This window comes from Folsomia candida, unplaced genomic scaffold (genome assembly GCF_002217175.1).
Source record: "Folsomia candida strain VU population unplaced genomic scaffold, ASM221717v1 Fcan01_Sc016, whole genome shotgun sequence".
NCBI classification, from domain to species: Eukaryota; Metazoa; Arthropoda; class Collembola; order Entomobryomorpha; family Isotomidae; genus Folsomia; species Folsomia candida.
In genome coordinates this window covers 2,493,573-2,511,463 of record NW_019091208.1, presented here as the reverse complement: position 1 = coordinate 2,511,463, position 17,891 = coordinate 2,493,573, and the positions used below count along the sequence as shown (strand labels likewise).

General features: G+C 36.4%; 1 protein-coding gene across 1 annotated transcript; it reads right to left on the bottom strand.

Moving 5' to 3' along the window:
* LOC118437768 (vesicular glutamate transporter 3-like) lies at nucleotides 1-6,422 on the bottom strand. The gene is made up of 9 exons (XM_035857103.1): nucleotides 6,367-6,422; nucleotides 5,695-5,774; nucleotides 5,516-5,634; nucleotides 4,714-5,003; nucleotides 2,764-2,909; nucleotides 2,651-2,689; nucleotides 1,838-2,071; nucleotides 1,266-1,435; nucleotides 1-455 (listed from the first exon to the last, which is right to left on the bottom strand). Exons 1-6 carry the CDS (start codon nucleotides 6,404-6,406, stop codon nucleotides 2,684-2,686), a joined length of 681 nt encoding a protein of 226 aa, XP_035712996.1. The 5' UTR covers nucleotides 6,407-6,422; the 3' UTR covers nucleotides 1-455; nucleotides 1,266-1,435; nucleotides 1,838-2,071; nucleotides 2,651-2,683.
* Between the last annotated feature and the right edge of the window lie 11,469 nt (nucleotides 6,423-17,891).

Below are 17,891 nucleotides of genomic sequence, written 5' to 3'. Positions count from 1 at the left end.
AAGAATCATGAATTTACATATTTCCAATAATCCGTTACTAAATGTATTTACTAAAAGTTTATGGAAATGCATGTGAGCACTAATTAGGAATTTTGACATGGCAGAGACAGACGACTTTTGACCCCTTCGTGTGTTACAAATTTTGTGAACATTCCCTTAGATTTGATTGGAAATATGAAAATGATTTGAAAAACCAGCACATCAGTAGATAAATGTACTCAATTTCTTCATTTTTTCACACATTTCCGCGTATATTTCTCATTTAAGGAAAGTTCCCACATACATTGATAACAATTTATTTATCATTTTTCCCAGTAAGCTATAACCAATAAACGACCCGTCTCGGCATAAAAGTCGTCAACTGCTTGTCCTTTTTCCACAGAGTGGGCCCATCCTGGAGGAAATATTTATCAAAGATTTCTCCCGCTCGGCCGTGATCTGTCACTTGCAGGATTCTATGTAATAATTAGGTCGCATTGTTATAAATGGTAGACTAAATCCTGCGACACAAATACAATTCAGGGTTGCACATGGGTTTTAAAAGAAAATCCGGGTTGCATGGTTTTACTATGCTTTTGTGCCTTTTAAGGCTTTCCCAAGAATTATTGTTGCATGTTTTTTTTGCATTATTGTAGCTAAGAATTAGAAGTCTCAGACTTGCCAGTTGGTGAATTGTATGCAAAATTTAATTGTGAACAAAGATCTGAAAAAAGAAACTCAAAATTCCGTTCCAAAATTAGATTAGAAACTTCAGACCAATTTGAAAAACGGATCTGTCACTACCACGAAAATATCTGTGCACAATCAAAGTGGACAACCCTTACAACGCAAGCTTTGCATTCAACATATACCTTGTAAAAAGCAGGGAAAACACGAAAATACATGAACGTCCCTGCTCAAAAACACTTTGTGGGGTGCAAGGTAAGGAAAACCCCGGGGTTTTGCTATTGAAACCCTTCACCCAGGGGTTTTACCTGGGTTGTGCGGGTAGTCGGGGTTTTAGGGGCAAACTGGGTCAGTGTCTCATGTATGTATTAAGTTGTGAAAACAATCTACTTTTTCAACAATTTCGCAACAAAGCTGCTCAGTAATTCAATTTCAATAATTTATTAAACTGCACAATTGTTAGTGAAACCCTGTTTATGAAATTTGAAAAGCCCGACCACCCCGACGACCCTTGGGTGTTGCTGAAATTTAGAACCCCAAAACCCACAAAATCCTAATATCCAAAAAACCCGGGTGGGATGTGATTACCAATATCTCACCTATCGCCCAACTCGTGAACGCGCTCTTCATTGAAGGATTTGGGAAATGCGATTCCTAAAGCAACATTGTTTTTATAGTTTCCCACCAAGATGGATTCGAAATGGACGGCTGCCTTAACGTGTGGCGATAAGGTGGGTTGATTGAAAATAGCAAGTCCAAGATCAGTTTTCTGGAATGCAAATAAATTATTTCAGTTATTTTCACCAACACGTTTTGCACAATATTCATATTACTGGGACTCTAAATGGAAAATGTAGTGTAGGGTTAGTGTGGACAGTTTTGAGAAAGATACAAATGCTTTGCCATATACATGCAGATAGTTGTACTGTAAAAATAATTATTTTAACATACTTACACAATGGATTAACTCAATTAATTATGACTTAATTTAATTCAATTAACTACTTATAACACGTTATATTACTAGAATAAAATTCTAAAAAATGTAGCTCCTGTTAGCAGTAAAAAATATTTGTCTACGCTAACACAGGGTTATTGTGGACACTTCGACATGTTTTCGTGTGGATTCAACTGTCTAAATACATACACTTCAAATTAATTTAAATCATACGTTTCCAGCTAGGTGATCCATGATCGAGTTGTTCGTCCAAGCCCCGGATTTAAACTGTCCAACCCAAGTGACCTCCGTGATTGTGCAATTGTCCAGAAACTTTCCGTCCTCGTCTGCACTGCGCAAGAGGTCGACCAAGATCCCGGAGTAGCAGGGACTGTGGCGGCAGGACGACTTGGCCACCGTCTTCTTGGAGGAGAGGCACGACGCGTTCGAAATTACCCAGGGATGGTCCTGTCATTTTCGGACATATTTGCATAAATCTTTATGCACACATAACTTGTAATATTCGCTAAACTAAATGGGAAATTGAGATATGAGACGAATGACCACAGCCATTAAATGGCGTTGAACATTTAATTTTGACTTCATTAAAACTAAAAAGTTTCGAAATTTTTGTTCTTCTGGTCGAAACCTGGACCCCAAATCCTCACACTTCGGCGCCGACTGTATCTGTGATCCGAACATTAAAAGAAGAGTACAATTTTTGGCAATTTCAACCACCATTTCTCTTTAATGACCTCGCTCGAGCTCAAGTGGTCGGAAAATTAAGATTTATTTTTCACCTTACCGATGAGGGTAAATTAATCGTGAAATTTACATCGCTACATCGCCCTCCGAGGTTACTTAAGAGAACTGATGGTTAACAAATTTTCAAAAATTGTACTCTTCTTTTAATTGTCGCACCGTACTTACATACATAATTATCTTATTAACCGCATGCTTTGGATGGTAATATACTTTTTTCAAGAGGCATTTTTAATGAAATTTGTCAAATGTCATTATTGATAACATTGAAAGATACGTACTTACCTCAATGGTAGAAATCCGTTTTATTTATTTGCACTATATCTGCAAGCCAAGCCAAGTCAATATCATTGATTTATTAACCTCTCCAACAAATTGTGGCACGCATCCACACCCACCTCACCTCGACAGTGGAGGTCCCATCGAAGCATGACAGGAGCCTTGTTGGGCGGACATTGGCAAACCCCTTCGGAACAATACATTTCGTGGTTTCGACATCTTAATGTGGAATTACAAGGGGCCAAATAGTCGGCATGGGATCTCACTGCGAGTACATTAATTAATTCAAAATATGTATATAATTTAAACCATTGGAGGAGAATGGTTTCTTTCTAGTCAATTTATCAGTGTTTTAATTTTTTGCATTTTCTGCAGCTCCATACGTCCACCAAATAACTCCGTTTTTTTAAGATTTACCATGAACCGAACAGTTCCTCACCGGAAATTGAGTTAAATACCTGCGGAGGACACGGCGAGGACGGCCGTTATGCTGGCAATTAATACACCAGCAATTTTCAACATTGTGGGGAGGACGGGTGCACTTTTAAGTCCTTTCTCGATACTAGCAGTCTATTGAGTTGCACAAAATTTAATTTCGATCAGGTTCATGTTTGGCGAACAAATAAAATAGTTCCGAGATCGAAATGAGAGATATTTCAATTCCAAAATCCATTATTAGATATTGTCCTTTTTAAGTTGCGTGGTCCACGAAAATAATGTATACAGATTTTCTCATTTTAATTTCCTGTCACGAAATAATTTGCAAATGTTGGCAATACAAAGTGAAATATAATACCCAATTCATAGCTTCAAAAATACATACATAGTTACATATTTAAGCCTAGTATCTTACATAAGTATCTGTCCACGAGAAAACTCGGGCTATTGGCAACACTTTAAAAGGGTTCTGTTATTGTACCCTCTTACAAGGGAACCTTAAGTACTGTCACCTCTCGATTTCCTTCGGAATAGCCTTAATCGACAGATAATTTAGTGAAACAAAAACTTTGTCATAGAACATGCGGTGCAAAATCGCGTTTTCGCGAAATATTTGGCGAGAGCTGCACCAAAACCTGCCATTTGCCCAAAGCTTTTAACATAGCCACCAGCCCTTCGAATGATGAAATGAACTTTATAGAATCTCAATAAATTATATTTGTACCCGTCCGCGTAATTTCAGCCAGATCACGAATATGCAAAAAATGATGCAAAGATTCGCAAATTTTTTGCAAATTGCGAAAATATAAAAATATCCGCAAATTTGAATTTCTTGGTTTTTTTAATTCAACAAATTGATCAGTTTAACTGATATAAAATATACTTTTGTCATTGCAAAAAATTTGCACACATTTTCAAAAAATTGAACTTCGCAATTTTTCATGAAAATAAATTAAATAATCTATTTTTACGTGGTTTTCGTAATTATTTGTGGTATTTATTTTTACAAGTTGCAAAAACTTGGTGCAATTTTATAGTTCAATATGTAGAATTTTTTTGCAATGTTAGCATGTTTTAATTGTTCAACAAATTAGCTTTTTTTATTCTCTCATACCAGCATATATGACAATTCTTAAGTTTCTATAAAAAGCAGAATTTAAAAATTGTAAACTTCAATTTTTTGCAAATTTTTGTAATTTTTTGGCAATCAGAAAAGTATACTTTATATCAGTTAAACTGTATACTTTATATTTAATGTTTCTTATTGTTGAGATAAGAATTAAATGTTCTGTAATTCCTTATTCTCAAGTTTACATTTAATTTTAATTTTGCATTCAGTTTTTTGTTATTGTGTGTATTTGCCAAGTTTTTCAAATTTACCAGACACTAAAACCGATTTGAAACCGGGTTTCAACCGGTTTTGAACATAATAGAAAACCGGTTTTCTAACATTTTCCAAAATTCGGTTAATCAGAAAACTGATTTTACCATACTTTTAAACATCGGATTAATCGAAAAACCTAATTTAACAAAATTTCAAGAATGGAAATAATCGAAAAACCGTTTTTTCAAAATGTCCAATTTTGGACGCCCTAGTTTAATGCATAAATCAAGCAAAAAATAAAAAATACCGTAAAAATAAAACATTGCAGGCCATCCTTGTCCTTCTGCTAACCATTCTGACACCGGTGTCCCAACCACAGCTCCCAGAATCGATCCACAAAGAGCCAGCGTGACGAGTTGTGTCCTATCCAAGGGAGGTGCCCACCATTTCCAGATTTCATGACTGGCCGGAAACGTCACACCGTCAGCAATGCCTTGCAGAATTCGGACAATTATGAGGCATTGAGGTCCAAGTCGGGCAGCCGTAGGGACGAAAAAATGTAAAATAGCGGTTGCCCCAATGCCAGTTCCGAATATTCTGAAAATTGTTCAACATACTATGTTAAGGGTCCATTGTATGTGGGTTTTCAGCTTTTTTAATTTTCGTGTCTCAGCTTTCCCTTCTATCATATATTCAAGTGTCAATTTTGAAACCGATTTATTCATATCCGTGGGTTTTTTATAATATGAAGATTTTAATATACAAAGTTAGAAGTCTGGAATTTTGATTTTTTCTTCCATAAAGACATAAATATGAAATAGATGAAAACTAATAAGTAAGAACTAAATATTTTCTCACTGAAGAAAAAAATCAAAATTCTAGACTCCTAACTTTGTAAAGCTACAAATTATCGATTTTTAGGTGCATTAAAATCTTCATATTTTAAAAACCCAGGGATTTGAATAGGTTTCAAAATCCCCATTTGAAAAAGGGTAAGCTGTGACATATGACATAACAGTTCAAACTCAAAACCCGCATGCAAGTGCACCTTAATACTAAGAGTGACGATCACATAATCTTTTAAAGTTTTCTATAACAAATTAATTTACATATTCGCCTTATATCTTGCTGCCAGGAATCCTCCCGGAATCTGAGATATTAAGCAGCCAATAAAATATAAAGTCTCGATGAGCCGCATGGTTTCCCACTCCCAGTCAAATTCCGGTATCTATTTAAAAAAACAGGACCGTTTTTTAAAAATATTTTTAACAAATTTTGTGTCGCTCACCCGTGGTATTTTCTTAACTGTAATCATGTGAACGATGGCAATTCCCATGCTGCATCGTAATCCGAATGATATCAGAAAACCTTTTAATCGAAGCGAAATATGTAATTGTACACAAAAAATTAAGGGGTGTGGATATAGTTAGGTAACACTCATTTTTTCCTCTCGCAGATAATCGGGAGGAAGAGTTCGCGAAATTATGTTGTGCGAAATTGCTGGATAAACTTGAACCAGCAAACCAACAAAAGTTTGGAGAAATGCCTCAAGTTTCTCAAAATATCGCAATGACGTAGATGACGTGAGTAAGCTTAAATAGTTGCATAATAGTCTCCACCCAAGAATTAGCCCAGGTTGTACGCATTTTTCAAAATATATTATTTTATATAAAGTCCAAAAATGAAATCCATCGTATTATATTTTTGCGTAAGGTTTTACAAAAAAGTTTAACATTTAACTTACCCGGTAGGGTATCCCAAAACAGGCTGGGTATTCTGGGTACCGGGTAACTGCCCGGTAGCCGGGGCAACCTTATTTGAGAATCAGGCCTTTTCTTTTTGCAGCGAGATTGGTTACCGAATTATATCCACACCCTTTACATATGTATGTACTTGCGAAACCCAATTTGGAAACTGTCATAGGTAGTAATTAATACATAATGTGGTCTGCGTCGCTTACCAAGGCTGGCTAAACACGCCAACAAATACCGCTTGGTCATGTCGCAAACAGCACGGCTTCACTTGGGCTTGGCTTAATTGTGATAAAAATAAACGTTTTCAGTTATTTTCTTCCGCTTTTAGCCCGAAAATTTACTCACCTCGTTCAAATAATTAAATTCTTACCGTAAAATGTACATATATCGAACAATGCACTGGTTTACAAACCACTCAGTCCCAGCTGAGCTTAAGGTCTTTCCCATCTTTCTGTTAAATTGCATAAAATGCTGCATAAACTGAAAACTAACAAGGAAACATACCGAGGTGTCCAACGAGTTAAGGGTCGACACCTATACCAAAATGACCACAATACATGACTTATTAAACAAACTGAAGGAATTTCCGTGTAAAATTCACTTTTCGTCAAGTTGTGACGATATTTGTGACGAGCGCATGACCATCGGGTTGCCAGAGAGGGAGAGGTCGGCCGCTGAACGATCACGTCGAACACAGAGAAGCGTCGTCTTCACGTCGTCTTCAGAGATTTCAAATTCTATCAAATTTTGAAAACCACTTGAAATTTTGAAAAAAAATTGAAATTTCTTCAAAATTTCAAAATTTTCTCACAATTTCAAAAATTTCTCAAAATTTCAAAAATTTCTTCAAAATTTCAAAATTTTCTCAAAATTTCAAAATTTTCTCAAAATTTCAAAATTTTCTCACAATTTCAAAAATTTCTCAAAATTTCAAAAATTTCTTCAAAATTTCAAAATTTTCTCAAAATTTCAAAATTTTCTCAAAATTTCAAAATTTTCTCAAAATTTCAAAATTTTCTCAAAATTTCAAAATTTTCTCAAAATTTCAAAATTTCTCAAAATTTCAAAATTTTCTCAAAATTTCAAAATTTTCTCAAAATTTCAAAATTTTCTCAAAATTTCAAAATTTTCTCAAAATTTCAAAATTTTCTCAAAATTTCAAAATTTTCTCAAAATTTCAAAATTTTCTCAAAATTTCAAAATTTTCTCAAATTTTCAAAATTTTCTCAAAATTTCAAAATTTTCTCAAATTTTCAAAATTTTCTCAAAATTTTTTCAAAATTTCAAGTTGTTTTCAAAATTTGAAATCTCCGAAGACGACGACGCTTCTCTGTGGTCGACCTGATCGTTCAGCGGCCGACCTCTCCCTCTCTGGCAACCCGATGGTCATGCGCTCGTCACAAATATCGTCACAACGTGACGAAAAGTGAATTTTACACGGAAATTCCTTCAGTTTGTTTAATAAGTAATGTATTGTGGTCATTTTGGTATAGGTGTCGACCCTTAACTCGTTGGACACCTCGGTATGTTCCCTTGTAAGATATGCACGGGACATATGTACACAAAGATGTGTAAATATGTAATATATCTGCATGCATTGACTTACACATAAATATGTACAGAAAATGCAATTACGTTTCGGGAACATTCATATATTACGTCACCATTTTATGTGGTGGGTTGGTGGTTGAAGACTTCTTATCCTTCCCATGTTAAAATTCCCCATCCCTTAATGTTAACGTTGAGTGGGTGGGGGCTAACCTCGAGAATTGTTGATGACGTAATATTTGGATGACCCCTAACATAAATAAATATGCAGATGTGGAACTTGGGGATCAGTTCAACATGCAGATGTATGAAGAGGTACATACATACATATGTAAGTACGTCACAGGGTGATGATTAGTCGGGATTTGTTGCAAAAATCTTCAGCTCGCTTCCCCCTCTCTCTACAGAATATGTAAATATGTCCTACTGGCATGCATGAAAATCGCACTTTACGATGTACATATAACTGCCACAATTAAGTAGAGGGATATGGATCAAAATTATAATAACGCTTTACAATTAGGTATAGAGAAATTATGACATTTTACATTCATAGTTGTTATATTTGTCCACCAACTTTAACGCTGTTAGCATATTAAAGATATAAACCGTGGCAAACGAAACGTATTAAAGGGGTGAAACCAAACGGAATTGTCTTTGTGGCACTCCCACAACGTCTTTCAGCAATTTTACACTGGTTTTCTACGCATTAAAAATATATGCTTTATCATTGTTAAGTAATTGATTGCAGTGTGATGTAGTTGGCCTCCTGTTTCTGCACAGTAGAGAGAAATGAGGATGCTAAATTCTCAACTAAGCCATCGACCCAGCCAGCCAGCGACACACTCGCGTCCTTTATACAGTTTAGATGTAAGTTGAATCTTTTTGACGGGCAGATGTTGTCTGTTCATTGACATGTTTATCATTCGCGATGTACAATTGCAATACAGGTGCGAACAAGTTTAGTGCTAAACTTAGGCAAATGTTTCCACATTTGCGCATATCTGCTGCTTGCCAAAGTTTGCCAATTTGTCATTAAACTAAGGAAATAGATTAAATTATTAAATTAAGGAAAAATGACTTTCGTATTAAGATAATAAAGTGTCCATCACCATCCAGCTAACCTTCTTGGATTATTCATCACGAGACGGAACCCTAATTTGGCATGCGATTTATTTTGCGAGGTCATAAGTATTCACTTCCCAATTATCGCGTGATACTTATGTCGCTGGACCTGAATTACGGATATGTGTTTATTTACATGACAAGATAGAAATCTGTACACACCAGAGAAGTGTCGTGTGCAGATTCGTATTAGTAAAGATATAACGGGAATTACGCGATTACCCGGATCAAAAGACAAACACCGAGTCAGAAAGATTGAGAGAGGAGAGTTAGAGGAGCGAACAGCGACTATAGAAGGTAAGAATTGTTTAGCTTAGTTTGTACACTAGAAATAAGTAGGTTTAGCTTAGAATAAGCGAACCAATGTGAACTTAAATAAATAGCATCTAAAACATTTACAAGTATTCAAGGGAACTATTATTTAATCACCCGCACAGCCGTAACACGTAACTTAGTTCTACGACGTATTTTCTTGCGACACCAGAACCTCACCAGAACCTCACCAGAACCTTTTGATAAATCGTGTCCAAATAGATTTCACCCTCCAAGCGATACTCCTCCAATTGTGTTTCACATACTCGACCAGCGCCAGGCAGTAACATGCCGCTAAACAAGCCAGAAGTAACAAGAAAATGGTTTGAATACTGTCGCCTAGCCTGACCACCTGAAATGAAGCGGTGGCATATCGAATTTTCCCAATTTTTTCAACTTTTACCTCCCTTTCGCGAAGTATGGTTTGGTTCAGGGTAAGCTGATCATACAAAAAGTTGTGAATCCCAGAACTCAGAAAGATCTTAAGATACTGCAGCATCCGTGATTCCCTCCAAACCTCAATATCCCATCCGATCAGCTTAATAAAAATTATTCTCTCTCCACGATACCAGTTTTTAGAGGGGTAATTTCTCCTCATGTAGACCAAATAGTCGTCGACCTCGCTCGGTACTCCGGCATAAGCGGACCTGTCGCACTGTAAGATTTCCTCCTCAATCACTCGATTGATCTCCAAGGTGGTTGTAGTTTTGTTAAAAAGTCTAAATTTCTCCGGAAACCAACGAATTCTTGGGTTAATCATGGAATACAGGAGTCGCCGTGAATTTTGGGGATAGTATTCATAATCGTGACTAAGAAATATTTGGTCATAAAAGTAGGTGGTGAATATATAATTCTCGAGAGAATTCAATCCAAACCAGGATGGTACGAATCGAGACAAAATTGTGTAGCAGAATCCTCCCGAGTTCTCAGCAATCGGGATAATTGCAAAAGTCGTGTTTATGTTCAGTTGTTTCATTGCACTCCATCTAAGGAGGAGAGTACGCCAACCTGATAATGACAGATCTTGATGTCCTTTGGATATATGGTAGTACCCCCTCTGAAAGTAAAAAGTGTGAAGCGGTTTGATGCCATGGCCCAATTTACGCCCGTCACACCCCTTTGAAGGCGCGCCCGATGCCAAACTAGCTGCACTAAAAAATTCGCCAAAAATCCAATTTTCTTCGGATTTTCATAATAGTTACATATTTATGATCCCAAATAGTTGCTTTGTCATATCAGATATCAATCTGAACTATTTTGGAATTTTGAATTTTTTCAAGCCATGCCCTTTTCAGGAAATATTCGAAAATATTGAAAATTTCTGAAAAGTTAATTTTGCAACTGAATATGATAAAGGGACTATCTGGGATCACAAATATATAATTATTATGAAAATCCGAACAAAATTGGATTTTTGGCGAATTTTTTAGTGCAGCTAGTTTGGCATCGGGCGCGCCTTCAAAGGGGTGTGACGGACGTAAATTTGGCCATGGCATCAAACCGCTTCACACTTTTTACTTTCAGAGGGGGTACTACCATATATCCAAAGGACATCAAGATCTGTCATTATCAGGTTGGCGTACTCTCCTCCTAAGTAAGATCATAGACGAATCAACCATTATCCGTGGTTTCTCCTGACAAGAGATTTTGTCGTACGTGTCGCCCGGTTCGGTGGGAAGGGGCGAGTTTAAATTGGTGATGAAAGTACTCAGGTAGCACGTGCTCAACAGCATGCCGACCAGAAGCCAGGGAACACTCAGGAATCGGAAGGGACAAAACGTGCTCAATTTTCTCGGGAGGTTGCTTACCTCGTCGATCAGGCAGCCGAAAAAGTATAAGAACAGCTTGAGAGTATAGAATTGTTTGTTTAAAGTGTAAAATCCTATTGAAAGGAGGCAAGCGGATAAGAAGAGCATGATAACTGTGATCATCCACACGATTGGATGGTAGGGAGTGAAATATAGGGAAAAGGAAAGCCCACTAGAAAACATGGAGCAGGAGAAAAATGAAATTCCCGAGAAACCTGTGATGACCGTTTTCCTCCTAAATACATAAAATGACGGGCCAAGAAATCCTGGAATTAAGTGGTAATACGTCGGGTAGAAGCAGGCTTCCGTGAGAACCTCTATGCACGATAGGGCATCCATAGTTGTGAATTTTTTAGTTACGTTAAGCTTCGTTAGGGCCGTTGAAAATAGGATTTCGTTGATTGGGTTTGCCAATCCAAACGCATAGCCGATCCAATGCTGCTCCGATTTTGTCGGGTAGTTTAGTGGAGTCAATAAAATTGTATCTCTACTGAAAGGTGTCGTAGTGCAGAGGAAAGTTTGCAGAACCGGGATGCTCTCTTGGTAACAAGATTTCACCCTGTTTTCCGAGAGAAATAATAGCACTGCAAATTTCATCGGTAGGAGCCAATTAAGCCCGGAAGGTTGTGCGTACAGCTGTTGGGACTCTAATATTTTGAAATTGCTTGGAATTAAGATAAAATTAAAATAATCCTGGTAAACTTGAAGAAGTTGTTTGTTTTGCGTTAAATAGTCGTCGCTTTGAGTACCAATCCAATTTCCTAACGATCTTTGGTGAGAATTTGTATAATTTGGTGAACTTATAGAGACAAATAGAATATTAATTTCGCACAGCCAGCCTTTATTTGCGAGGATATTAAGTTTTAAAGGATTGTTTGTATGAACTGGTTCAAAATTCCGTTTCGTCAGTGTTACTGGGACGTTACGGGTGGTTGATAAGTCTGATGTGGAAATATTGTTGAAGATGATGTGATATCGACAAGTGGTGTGGGGCGATAGAACGGTTGCTAGATTTATCGTGGACATGATTATCTTCGAATCGGTAAGAATAAAATAGTACGAAAATAATAAGGAAAAATACAAATGGCTTAATTTTTTCATAGTTCGAGGTTCTGAAATCTTGACGGGATTTTACGACAAGATTTGGTAATTAGACGGGCAGCCAGTTCTCGATACGTTAAGCCACTCATCAGGACGGACAGACCGTCATCGACACGGCCAGAGGGACATCGATGGCAAAAAGCGGCTGAAGCGACCTAATAAATGCATAACTAACAAGGGAACATACCGAGGTGTCCAACGAGTTAAGGGTCGACACCTATACCAAAATGACCACAACACATGACTTGTTAAACGAACTGGACGAATTTCCGTGTAAAATTCACTTTTTGTCAAGTTGTGACGATATTTGTGACGAGCGTATGACCGTCGGGTTGCCTTCGTGAGAGGTCGGCCGCTTAACGATCAGGTCGAACACATGTTGTCGATAGACATTTCAATTTTTTTCGAATTTCAAGAAAATTCATAAATTTTGAGCAAATTGTGAAAGTTTGAACAAATTATGAAATTTTTATAAAAATTTGAAATTTTGAAAATTTTTTTGAAATTTTGAAAAAAATTATGCAATCTAAAAAAAATTGAAATTTTGATTAAATTATGTGAAATTTTGAAAAAAATTAGAGATGTGCAACTTTTTTGAAATTTGGAAAAATTTAAGTCTGAAGACAGACAGAACTCCAGACAAAAGTCGTTTTCGACCTGAACGTTCAGGGGCCGGCCTCTCCCGATGGCAACCCGATGGTCATACGCTTGTCACAAATATCGTCACAACTTGACGAAAAGTGAATTTTACACGGAAATTCGTACAGTTCGTTTAAAAAGTTATGTATTGTGGTCATTTTGGTATAGGTGTCGACCCTTAACTCGTTGGACACCTCGGTATATTCCCTTGTAAGTTCTGGTCTATGCGAAGTATTGACATAAGCTCTGGACTGAGCACGTCATAACTTTTAAAAAGTTCGTGTTCAATTTATCTGAATAATTTGTTGAATTTAGGACTGGTTGGTGAAAAGGCAACAACACTTACTCAAATTGGAACAGTAATATTGTGACGGAAGTTTTTTAAATGTTAAATGTTGCGGAGGAGGATTTAGACGAGAATATTTTCCTACATAAATACTGTCATTTCTTATGAGTGTAGTCGAATCTACAAGAGGAAATTACATATGTAGAAATCGACAGGAGGCGGGTAAATTCCGCAAAATTTGTGTGTAATATGTTAAAATACCTGAAAATATGGACATACAAAATTTTGCCAACTTAAATTTTCCACTAAATTTATGACATACAAGTTTGAGGAAACCTTAATTTCTGAATGAAGAAAGATATATTTACTATGAAAAACTTACAAATACAATATCTACTAAAATATTTATATGTATTTAGAAAAATACTCGACATATACATGAAAATATGTACTGTATGTAACTTATTTAATGCTACGATTTTTAATTTCAAATTCAACTTCAATTTTCCCAAGAACAGGTAGATATTTCAAAATTGTTTTCATACCAATTATTCACCATATATTGGACTACATTGAGGCAAATTTTCAGAGGAATGGAGATAGAACGGTTGAATCCACAAATATTTTAATGTCAAAATATTGCGAATTGCACGTTACATAATTAATGCTACGATGCACAACCGGTGCAAATTTGCCGTTTTTCCTAAATACGGAGCAGAATTTCGAATGGATAAACAATTCTGTAGTATTTCTACTACAAATGAAAATAATCTGCCGAATTATAATAAATAAATAACAAAGGACACCGTTGTCAGTATCAAAATATTGGAAAAGTGACCTGTCTCCATTAATAACGTCTAAATTTAAGGAAGCTTTGGAAACAATTTAAAATACACACCGAATCTGTTCCAAGACTCGCGGATGAAAGGAAAACTACAGGAGCTGTAGCGAATTGTCATCGTCAGGGTCGAAAACCCAGTAAAACACCACACGCGGACGAGACTATTGTAAAAACAGTGACAATAATGTATGTCTGTCCGCGCTCGAAATTGCGAAAGATGTTCAAAGTGACCGTTTTACTGCTCTACACCTATGAATGATTAGACGCAGGCTGATATTCGCAGGAATATCCGGGGAAATTCCAAATTATACACCATGCATCTTATGGAGCAACCACAAGAAACACTTGGGGTGGGCAATGCAAAGCGAAGATGATCCCATGTTTACCGGAAAAAATTTCTGTTCCCAGATTAGACCATAATTCAACTTTTTAGCTCAGATGGAACGGTAAGAGTGTGTAAGGAGCCCAAAGAAGTTTCAAGGAATTAATTTCTGAGACAAATTATCGAACATAGCAGAGATAAGGAAATCTAAGCTGTGTGAACCGCTAAACCCTGGTATGAAACTTTCGAAATCTTGCAGGGAGGTCAGGTTCTGGGGCAGTATATGTTGCCACAGGGTAGTAGCACTGACGTGCGTCGATGGGATCATGACCAAAGCGGTTTACCTTGCTTTGTTAGAAATAAGTCTTGGCCAATTCACAACAAAGAAAGACTTTGGTCATAGATTTATTTTCAACAATTGCCGGATATTAGACAAATATTACAAAAATCAACTTAAATGCCTCAAAGATAATAATACAAAGGTTTTGGACTGGACACTAAAATTTCTTGACCTCAACTCGATCGAGCATAACCCAAAAACCCTGCGGCGTCTGGTGACAACACCAAAACCAATAAGCACGGCTCCCCGACACACCGTGATAACAGAAAATAAATAAAGATCGACCATAGCATAACCGAAAGGTTGGTGGATTAGATGCCCAAACGATTTCAATCAGTTATTGGGGTCTAACGAAATATTGAACCGCTCCTACCCCCGTAGCATTAATTATGTAACGTGCAATTTGCAATATTTTGACATTAACATATTTGTGGATTCAACAGTTTTATCTCCATTCCTCCGAAAATTTGCCTCAATGTAGTCCAATATATGGTGAATAATTGGTATGAAAACAATTTTGAAATATCTACCTGTTCTTGGGAAAATTGAAGTTGAATTTGAAATTTAAAATCGTAGCATTAAATAAGTTACATACTGTATATGTATGAAGACCCTAAAATATGTAAAATATGGAAAGCTACATATGTTAGAATTTTTGCGATTGTACTGAGATGGGACGTTAGTTTACGAAGTAATGGTACGATCTGACTTGGTATGAAAAAGTTATAAATACATACATATCCGCCGTCTGGTAATCGACGAACTAAAAATTGCGTAAAGTGTAAGAAATGAAACTACTTATGTGTTCAAGACGAAAAAATGAATTTGTCGTTTATATGACGGATGAAAGTGCCGTGATAAATATAACAAGTTATTAAGGATGAAACGCTACGCAAAGTTGAGTTAAGTTTACACGACACACCAGTGCTCACCATTTGATATGGCAGCAAAATGAGAAATATGTAAAGGAATAAGTATGCAGAACAGCAACTTCTATCGTCTCGGATTTTACTTTTTGAGAAATAAATTCACAAGGGAAATAAAATCAATAATACCTTTTGTTGCTTGAAATTTACACAACAACTTATATAACAATTAACAATTTATATAACAAGAAGGCAGTCCTTATAAAATAATTCAGCCCAATGCCGGACGGCACTCACATATTTATGTAATTAGCATGGCTGCATGATGTTATGCGAAAATAGACAGAGCTTTCTTAATAAACCGTGTCCAACGATGATAAAAAACTTCCCGCCACCGGGTCATGCAGTAAACTTATGTATATGATACTTATAATGGCCGACCTAGTCATTAAGGTTACAGATACCTCGGAGATAACAAAATTGGTGACATATATTTAGTTGCAAAGTTTCGTTTAAAAGATACCCCATATGAACAAGGTGAATAAATTTAATCTGAGCGACAACCTTGGGGCTGTAGGGGTGGTCCGATTGACGTAATTCTCGAACTGGACCGAGACTTAAAGGTAGTAAGTACGGTAGCGATGATCGCGTGCGATTACGATTACATATGTGGGTTTACGTGTTCTGGAAGGGGAGGACAAGGCCAGACGGACAGTGCGATGAAAAATAGAGGCGGACGCGACTTATGCTATGCTATGGATCGAGAGCGTGATGACATTTAAAAAGTTCGTGTCCAATTCCGCGGAATATTTAAATATATATGTAGAGTTCGTATACATATATAGAGGTATATATGGAGTTCACGTAGATGAGTCAATATTATATAATCAATACAATACAATCAAATCTATACAAGTGGTTATCTAACTCTAAATACTGAACTCCTATGATCGTATTACTCGGGTTTTTCTTTTTACTATATATATGTAGGTGCACTTTCTTTTATGACTTAAGAATAGGATTTTCCAGCATCAGCCACAGTGTAATTATATTAAATATTTTTATACTTCATCGTTCTGGTAGTTTGCAGTTTGGTTTTATTGTCAGGATAAAACTTAATTACTTAATGCAATGTTTCTGTTCCTTACGTAATATTATGCAACTAATATAATATCATACATAATCATAAATATTAAGTAATTGAAATAATACATTAATATTACTTTCCTCCAGACATTGTCGGCTCATTGTTTTTTTTCGCATGATCAAAATGTGCGTCTTGCCAGCCTTCTTAATAAAAAAACTTTTTCAAATCCGTGATTTTTGCTCAAGTGAAACAGTACCCGTGTGGTTTGCTTTTTATTTAAATGTTTTTCTTTTGCTAGTTTTAAGAGAATCTGGGAAAAACATGTCTAACATGTGCATTGTGAGCAAGGTGGAATAAATCCGTTATGTACATATTTGTAATCTTCATCCACCTGGGTTCAATGCCTTTGCCATAATGCAAATCACTTTTTACATTGGCATCAATTTAGTGAGTTTTGGTATAAATGAGCTTTTCCTGTAAGCCTTTAATGTAAGCCTAATTTTTCCCAGTGGACAAATATTGAGAAAATCAACCAATTCATTGTAAAACCTCTCTTTATAGCTCTATTCTAATTATAGCCGGTCTCCAATTAGGGTCTAGAAACCAAGATTTCAAAATTATAACCGGTTCCCTAATTATGCCCGGGTCTCAAATTATGGCGAGATGTGCACAAAGTGCGAGATCACTTGGTAATTTGACCAGCCACCAATTTCCATGAGCGGTTTGGGGAAGTCCCTGCGGATAAAAATATCGGTAGCGATACTAGTGTAAAATTGTGTGAACATTTAGTGTAGTATTCAGAACCAGATTTTTCAAGAAGTTACTTTTTGTTGAATCTTTGGCATGAGTAGTTATGTAGCATAAAATGTCATACATAATTTTATTCACAAATGTTGTAGTTTGAATTTATTTACCATTGATGGAGGGTAACGGTGTATTCGATATAGCTTTCAATGAGGACCGACATGGGTTTACTAATCCAAGCTCGGGCTAAGCGAAGCTGTACTGATAGGTTTTTACTCGCTAATACTTGTAAAGCTGATGTGGTTCAAACTTGAACTTGACTCTGTCTTCATCATCTAATACCCTATGTCCACAAACATTCAATTTCACCCATCTTTAGAAACAATTTAATTACTCGCAAGTTAGAATTACTGTATAGTTCAAGCCTCCTGTTTTTTGTAAAAATTTACATTTTTAAAATCAATTTTTTTCATTTTCACAAAAAAATGACAGCCGGTGTGGGGGGTGATGCTGCAATGAATAATTTCCGTTGAAAGAAGCTATCCGATGATCCTCGTAATAGCTCTCTAGCAAGATGTTAGCATCAAAGTCCCCACATGGAGTTTTATTTTAGGGTGGTGATACGTAGGGGTTGTAAGGCCCTTCACCGTTATGTATTTAATACGGAATCGCGATATCGAAAGGTAATGAAGAATATCCCTAACTGCCTATC

Bases quoted from the DNA above. Each gene is read 5' to 3' on its own strand.
- LOC118437768 (XM_035857103.1), bottom strand. From the start codon at position 6,406: ATGACCAAGCGGTATTTGTTGGCGTGTTTAGCCAGCCTTG. The intron at 5,635-5,694 runs GTGAGCGACACA...TTTTTTAAATAG, and splicing joins CAGTTAAGAAAATACCACGG to ATACCGGAATTTGACTGGGA. The intron at 2,910-4,713 runs GTATTTTTTATT...ATGTACTCGCAG, and splicing joins TGCAATGTTTTATTTTTACG to TGAGATCCCATGCCGACTAT.